Source organism: Antrostomus carolinensis, unplaced genomic scaffold, assembly GCF_000700745.2.
Source record: "Antrostomus carolinensis isolate BGI_N321 unplaced genomic scaffold, ASM70074v2 scaffold11306, whole genome shotgun sequence".
Classification (NCBI taxonomy): domain Eukaryota; kingdom Metazoa; phylum Chordata; class Aves; order Caprimulgiformes; family Caprimulgidae; genus Antrostomus; species Antrostomus carolinensis.
Window position 1 is genome coordinate 6,264 of NW_010319789.1, and position 7,472 is coordinate 13,735.

General features: G+C 54.4%; 2 protein-coding genes across 2 annotated transcripts in view; both read right to left on the reverse strand.

Annotated features, from left to right (window-relative positions):
- Nucleotides 1-223, reverse strand: part of FREY1 (Frey regulator of sperm-oocyte fusion 1) — a 576-nt gene extending 353 nt beyond the window's left edge. The window contains exon 1 of the mRNA XM_029085292.1: nt 155-223. Coding sequence (XP_028941125.1) covers nt 155-223 — 69 coding nt within the window. The remainder of the gene's footprint in view (nt 1-154) is intronic.
- Nucleotides 224-1,461: 1,238 nt separating this feature from the next.
- Nucleotides 1,462-7,434, reverse strand: PEX16 (peroxisomal biogenesis factor 16). The gene is made up of 9 exons (XM_010169386.2): nt 7,363-7,434; nt 5,979-6,112; nt 5,562-5,668; nt 4,985-5,065; nt 4,386-4,538; nt 4,000-4,072; nt 3,583-3,702; nt 3,302-3,366; nt 1,462-1,884 (listed from the first exon to the last, which is right to left on the reverse strand). Exons 2-9 carry the CDS (start codon nt 6,044-6,046, stop codon nt 1,826-1,828), a joined length of 726 nt encoding a protein of 241 aa, XP_010167688.2. The 5' UTR covers nt 6,047-6,112; nt 7,363-7,434; the 3' UTR covers nt 1,462-1,825.
- Nucleotides 7,435-7,472: the final 38 nt, after the last annotated feature.

A 7,472-nucleotide genomic window follows, 5' to 3' on the forward strand; every position in this document is an offset into this window, starting at 1 on the left:
ACCCATGCTGGCACAAGCACTACTGTGCCCTGCTCATTGTCACCCAGCCTGGATGGCTCCTGAGGGCTTGGTGCCACCAGTGCCAGCCCACGCCTGGGCCAGGAGCTCTTGGGGTACCCGGGCAGGAAGGAGGAGGAGGGGGGCAGTGCCATCACCTCTGGCGCAGGGGCCGTGGGAGGGCAGCCCCCAGCAGCAGGGTGAGCAGCAGGAGCCAGAGCTGCATGGCTGCTCTGATGCTGAGGTCACAGGAGACACGCTGGTGGCCCTGGGATACCAACTGGGTCAGGTGCCCATCTGGTACGTAATCTTCTGGTCCTGGGCTGCCTGGTGCCAGCTGCTCATAGTCCCTCATAGTCCCTGGTGCAGCCACAGCTCCAGGGCTGTTCCCCTGTCCCTCACCACCACCCTTTGCCTCTCTCTCAACCCCTCCAAAAGCAAACACCTTCATCTCAGTATCTCCCTGTCCCCAGGAGTGAGACCCCATCCCAACACCTTCCAGCCTTCACAGCCTTCTGCATCTTCCTCTGCTAAAAGCCCAAAGGAAGGGCTCGCAGACCCTCACTCGTGGCTTTTCCTGATGCGTTACAGGGCACTGCTGCCCACTGAGGTGGCAACACAGACCCCACTAACTGACAAATCCCTGGTGTCCCCAGCTGTGGTGGCCCATTACAGGTGTGTGTGGGACAGGTAAGGTGGCTGTGACCCCTGCAACCCCAGAGCACCTCCCGGGTGGCTCAGGTAGGGATGCTCCTATCACCCACTCGAGGCCAACACACCCGGCTGTTTCCAGCTCCCAAGCTCCGCACAGGGCTCGCATCTTGGGGCAACCCAGTGCCAACAGATGACCACCCCCTTGTCCTGGCCAAGGGAGCCTCCACAGCAGGTCACTAATGCCTGAACTGTCCAGCAGTTTGCAGAGCAGATACCAAAAGATGGTTACAGCTGTTCAGGCCTCTCCTGGCCCTTTATTAAGAGTGGTACTGCAGTGTTTGCTTAATTAATTTCTCCTCTGCCCTTGGCCAAGCCCCAGAGCACTGCCTGGCAGCCATTCTGCGAGCCCTTTTAGCACACAGCCTGCAAACCACAGCTCTCCATGGCCCCAGGGGAACCCCAGGAGACTGGGGACTGAACCAGGCACCTGGAGTGATGGACACTATGGTCATCAGCTGAGCAACCTCTGGGACTCTGCCTGACACAGACCAGGGCAAAAAGCTACTCTGGGACAGTGGATCCCAGGGTTGACACCTGCAAAACATGATCCTTCTTGCTAGAGAAACCTGCTGCTGACCAGATCCAAGGGGACCCCATGCAAACAGGGGAAGAGAAGGTCCTTCAGCTCTGTTCTTTCCATTCAGTCAGTTTATTGGACAGACAAACCCACTCCAAGCAGAGTGGTTAGGCACGGCCAGCACAAGCAGGCTGCAGAGGTCAATCTCAGTGCCATGAGGTGGGAGACAGTGCTCTCCAAAAACCACTACTGCGCTGCCTGGCTTTATGACAGTGCAGCTGTACAAAAGGAGAAAAATGCTTAAAAAAAAAATAAAAAAATAAAAAAAAGAGGTTGTCCCATCACCATCACTGTAGCTGCAGAACAGTCCAGAAAAAGAGGTGGCCAGGGTCTCTCCACAGATGTGGTGTCCATCCTTCACAGCTAGATCTGTTAAAAAAATTACATACACCCCCCTCCCCACCCTGCAGAACGGGAGCTTCTCATGGATGGTTTAATTGAAAATTAGACATTATCAACATCCCTCCCCCCAGCCTGCTTGCCCTCCTTCAAAATGTCCAGTCATGATCTCAGCAGAGAATAATCATCATCTTCTCATCAGCCCCAGTTATAGAAATAGATTTTCTGCCAAGCAGGCAAGTAATCCATCAGTGGCCCTGAAACAAGAGAACAGAGGGATCACAAACTTCAGAAAAGCAAGAATTTGAAGCTGTATAGAAGAAGAATTTGAAGAGGTATATCCCCCTTCTTGTTATGGTACCAAACAATCCCAAACCTCCACTTATAAAACTCAGCTGAACCCAAGAACAGAAGTTACTTTTCCCAAGATGAGAGACAACTTTGGGATGTGGTACCACAGACTACAGCAGGACCAAGCAGGGTGTGAAACACAGTCAGCATGGCCATGGTGTGGGACACCACTCCCTCTGAGCTGACATGTCCAAACTCCAGTAGGAAGGGGGTTCTACGATGTGCAAGGGAAAAACCCACATGCAGCGAGTCAGGAGGATGCTGCTGTGGCACAGGAAAGACAACTCAGCAGTAACAAGCAGGTGCAGACACAGAAGCAACTGCTCTAGAGTAAAAATGCTTATGTAGCACGTGGCTTAATGCAGGCTCCAAAGCCTCTCCAAAATCACTACGAGGAAGAAGTGGCTCCAGCTTTGTGAACTCCACAAAGAAAGGACAATCCCACAATGCCAGGCTGATCTAATGCCACATCACCATGAATCGCTCCACAAAAGGCTTCCCATCAGCAGGTAAGGGGGGGGAAGTGGAATTCTGGCTCATAACAAAGGGATCCTCTAGTGGAGGACTAGGAGAAGACAGATCTGGTTTGGCCCTTTGATTTACAATCGTCCCCTGGCTGGGTCAATACCTCCAGGCACCTGTTTACCCTTATCTGCATTGCAGACTGGGGATCAAGGAAGAGTTCAAAGCCAAGGGCTGCAAAGCAGGGCTCTGGTGCAGCAGCTGAGGTGCAGAAAGGGAGCCCAGAACAGGCCTAGCTGGCAGAGACAGAGCTCTGCAGCCTGGGAGGGGACAGAGGGGTTCACCACTGTGGTCAAGCACAGGTCCCTAATAGCCATCATGCAACTCATCCTTTCCTGTTCCAGTTTAAGACAACACAAGCATCAACACTGGGAACACCGGTGCTAACTATGCTAGGGACTTCCCAATTCCTTCCTCGGGTTGGAAACCAACTGACAAACGTTCTGCCCAACTCATAGAATCACAGAATGGTTTGGGTTGGAAGGGACCTTAAAGCTCATCCAGTCCCAACCCCCTGCCATCAGCAGGGACACCTTCCACTAGACCAGGTTGCTCAAAGCCTCATCCAACCTGGCCTTCAACACTTCCAGGGAGGAGCATCCACAGCTTCTCTGGGCAACCTGGGCCAGTGTCTGACCACCCTCACACCAAAGAATTTCTTCCTAATGTCTAATCTAAACCTCCCCTCTTCCAGTCTAAAGCCATTTCCCCTTGTTCTATCACTAACTGCCCTTATAAAGTCCCTCCCCTGATTTTTCTCCACCCAACAGAAATGGGGATATAGCAGTGGGGCCCACTTACGTGTGACAAAGCCAACTCCAGGCACGTAATCAGCCAACAAGCGCAGGAGGAGGAGGATCCTGCCCCTAGGAAGGGAGAGAGTATGAACGAGTCCAGAGGGACACCTCCTGCCCCAGCTGCTGAATGCACAAACAGCACTGGCAGCTGTAACCCAAGGGCTCAGCTCAGATTAACCTGGTGCCACAGGCACCCAGACCTCTTCAGATCTACTCACCCAGTGCCCTGATGCTATTTCTGTTAAAAGAGAAATGTTCAGTAAAAGCCCAGCAGGGGCCCCTTACTCTGAGTATCGGTCATAGAAAGGAGATCTCAGTAGGTAGTACAGCAGTAGGATGGTTCGTCGCCTCAGCTCTGCTCGCTCTCGCCTGTTCAGGTCCTTCAGATCACTCAGCAAGCTCAGACTGGAAGGAGAAGGGCAGAGAGCTAACTCACAGCAACAGCAGCCAGCAGGGAACAGAAAGCAGGTTTCTAAACACCCTCCGTTCTCAGCTCCCCTCAGAGCAGGCTGCACCAGCTCAGGACACAGAGCACTGTCAGTGTTGCAGAAGATCCCCAAGTGTGTCAGTCTCCCAGCCAAAGACCAGCCTCTGTGTGTATTTCTCTAAGGAGGGCCCGCCCAGGATTGGGGAACAGGGAGAAGTGTGATGCTCAGCCACCACCAACCTCAAGCACCTGCAAAGACTCTTCCTCAGACTGACCTCGAGATGTCCAGGATTGCTGAGAGGAGCCAGGGTTTCCAGGATCTCTGGCCCCACACTCCTAAACTCAATACTAAAAACACACAGTCAAGGAACTGAGCGAATCAGAGATGCCCAAGGCAGACAAGCGATCCCCTGGGTCCCAGCAAAGCTCTGCAGCGTCCATGAGAACACAGTCTAAGGCAGCGCTGGCAGGGCCCAGGGAAGGGGCTGGAGGACTTGCACCCACAACTCCAGCGGCTGAGGCCAGCCATCAAGATGTAAGAGAAGGGAGGAATCCCGAGGCTGCTGCCCAAGCTGAGCAGCGGCAGGAGAGAGAAGCCTGTCACAGCTCTGTCCCGCACCAGGGCCACGGCGTGTGCCCGCACACAGCCAGGGCAGGATACGGTGGAGCAGAGGGCGGGTAATGTAGATGGATTCAGCGATGGTTTCTTGGAGACCCAGAGGGGTGGGAGGCTGGTTCATCTCCTCTGCTCTTCGGCTCTGCGACTCCTCCCTCTGCTGGGGGGATCCCCAGTGCCGGGACTGCAGGGATGGGGCTGAAACAAGCAGATCAGGTCACTAACACCGATAAAACCTTCCTGCCGCACTTCCCCACATCACCCTGCTGCTTTCTGCACGGCGAAGGTGTGAAAAGGGAAAGCTTGAAGAGTTGTGCACAACAGCACCCTCAGAGCTTGCCTCCAGTGGGGGACAGAGCAGGGACGGGTTCTCTTAAAGTCTGTGCTCCTCAAAGCATAACCATGCTGAAGGGTTGTCTCAGTCATACAGCTCACTCGGGAAAATACAACTCCCAGTGCCAGTCTTGCAGCACGTGCCTGAATCCTTGTTGCTTTGATATCCTCGCCACCCACAGGGAGCAGCAACTGGTAGGATATGCCCCAATACAAGGTTCTGCTCTTTACTGTCCACACCCAGGTCATATATAAAGGGCACAGAGCAAAAACAGCTCAGGCAAAGACAAAAAACAGGCTCAGCTACTTACTGCTCTGGAGAGAGCGCACAACTCGGCTGGAACGCCTGCCAACATAGGTCTGATCCTTCCCTGAGGAGTTGTCTTCCATGTCTGCAGGAGAAAGTAGCCACAGGGGTCAGGCTCTGAGTGAATATGCCTCACTCCAGAGCTGGCAGCACCCATCTCTACATTGCCATGAAGAAGACCAGACTGCAGGTTTAATCTCATGCAACCAGGACCATCCTGAGAGGCTAACGCTACGCAGAGCTGTCAGAGGGTGAAAAGGTAAATCTGCCTGACACTGCCCAGGCCTTGGATCTCCTTCCTCACCCCCAGACCAGGAGCCACATGGCTCGACTCACAGTTCACCCAGTGGTTCCAGGCTTAGACTCCTCCACCCCCTCCTTCCAGACTGTAGGACAACCCTGCCACTAAGCTAACCCGTGCTCTGCAGAGGGTAGGAAGTTTAAGGCAGCTCAGCTTTGTGCTAAAGCCTTACAGCTCCCTGTCCCGTCCAAGCCACTGCTCTGATGAGTAACTCCTAGCAGGGCAAGACAATGCAGACCAGCAAGGTGCCAAGCCAATGATGACAGCACCGTGGGCTCACCTTGGGGGTGGAGAGGCTGCTGCTGCTCCCTGTTCAGAGGCACGATGGGAGGAGACGTCTGGATGCCAGCTTTGTACCACAGCAGGAGGAGGAGACGAAGGATGGCTCTGTGGAGAGACACATGGAAGCCTTCAACACCAGGCTACAGAGCTGGGCTCCTGCTGCGCTGGGAAGGTGGCTTCCACAGAAGAGGGAGATATCTGCTCAGGTCTGCTTAGGACAACTGGCAAGGCAAGAGGGGTAAGTGTCCCCCTTCTGTGGCACAGTATCCAGCCCACTGTGGGGCTTCAAATTCCCCCAGCCTCAGGGACTGGCAGCTCAGTCCTGCTTGGGCTTTTTCCTGGGGTACTGCCAAGTCCCCTCCAGATCCCCTTTCCCAGCGCACGCTGCCCCTTCCCCTCCGCCTGCGACACTTACTTAGCCAGCTGGATGAGGACAATGATGGTCCACCGGCCCATCTCCCCCCACACCCTGGCTGTCCCCATCTCTGCAAAGACCTCCACGCATTCTAGCACGCTGAGCCAGGTCAACAGCTTCTGCTGGGGCAGCGACTGCAAAACACAGAAGGGAGGAGGGGGACAGGATGCAGGTTCTGCTTGTGAGTTAACGAGGGCAGAAGCACAGCCCAGCCTGGTGGAACCCTCAGAAATAAGCACTGGATGGCCTTGAAGTTTCAGTCCCAGAAACAACAAGTGCAGCCAGACTCTACACAGAAGCCCACTTCTCTACCTCCAAGCAGGGGTAGACTGAGACATCACAGCACCACACAGAGCTGCTGCCCCAGGCACAGGGAGAACATCACGGCTGTATCCTGGGCTGCCTTCTACCCCAAATGACACAGCAGGACAGTCTCCTGGGTTGTGACACTGTGCCTGAACTCCACGGCAAAACTCTCTCCCCTTCCTTGTCCCAGAGTTGGGATACACGATGAACCTCCTCCCTGGTTAGCGCTGAGCAAGGAGTAAGCTTGGAGTAGAGTGAAGAGGACCCAGAGCCCACAGTCACACCAGAGCGAACACCCACTAAATACAGCATCAGCCCAGATCCCAGGTGTGAACTCCAAGACAGAGGGTGCTCTTCCCCTGCTCGCTGGTGCTGCCAACCACAGGATTTAACCCACTGAAAAGCACCAATAAAGACAAATACAGCTGAAATTACACTACAGTCTTTACCAACCAGGTAAACTGCATTTCTGCCTGTTACACGCCTGACGCTCCAGCCAGAGAGCTGCCAACACCCAAACCCACAGAGTGGGCAGGCTTGCAACAGAAGAGGCCTGTCTGGGAAAAAACCACCCTCCTCCTCATCCCCAAAGGGCCTAACAAGCGCTGGGAGCCAGCCTGGGACTCTTGCAAGGGAGAAGCAAAGTGCTTATGTTTGTTTTGCTCAGCATATACGCAATGGTATGTGCAAAGGAAGAGTCTGAGGGATGGAATCAGAGCTTCAGTGTTCCAGAGCCACTGCTCTGGAAACAGCAATGATTATTCAGCAACACCTTTGCCCATCTCACACTCTGAGCTTCTCAAAAAAACCAAACCAACCCAGTGGAGCTGCTGGTGCAAGTCAGGGCCTGATTTCTGCAGTCCTGGGAGTGCTCTCGCCACTCCTCCAAGCCAGGAGCTATGGGGCAGGGTTGCTGTTTACCTGCATTCCGAGGCTGCCTCTGGCCTCTACCTACCTGATCGCAAAGAGAGGCCACAGCGCAGACCTGTTAGTTTCTACAGACACTCCCTGAAAGCTTCTGCAAGGAAGAAGCCATGTGTCCCAAATCCTCCTTCCCACACGCACACACCTGCCTTACCACGGGCAGGCTCCGCTGCAGCTCCTTTCGGAGGATCCAGTCGTTTAACAGCACCAGGAGGTTGGAGGCCGAGTACACTGGAGAAGGAGGAGAAGGAGGAGAAGGAGGAG

Coding starts and splice junctions, on each gene's coding strand:
- PEX16 (XM_010169386.2), bottom strand. CDS start 6,046: ATGGGGACAGCCAGGGTGTGGGGGGAGATGGGCCGGTGGACCATCATT. Junction 5,066..5,561: donor GCAGCCTCTCCACCCCCAAG/GTGAGCCCACGG, acceptor TTTCTCCTGCAG/ACATGGAAGACAACTCCTCA. Junction 3,703..3,999: donor GCAATCCTGGACATCTCGAG/GTCAGTCTGAGG, acceptor TTCTCCTTCCAG/TCTGAGCTTGCTGAGTGATC.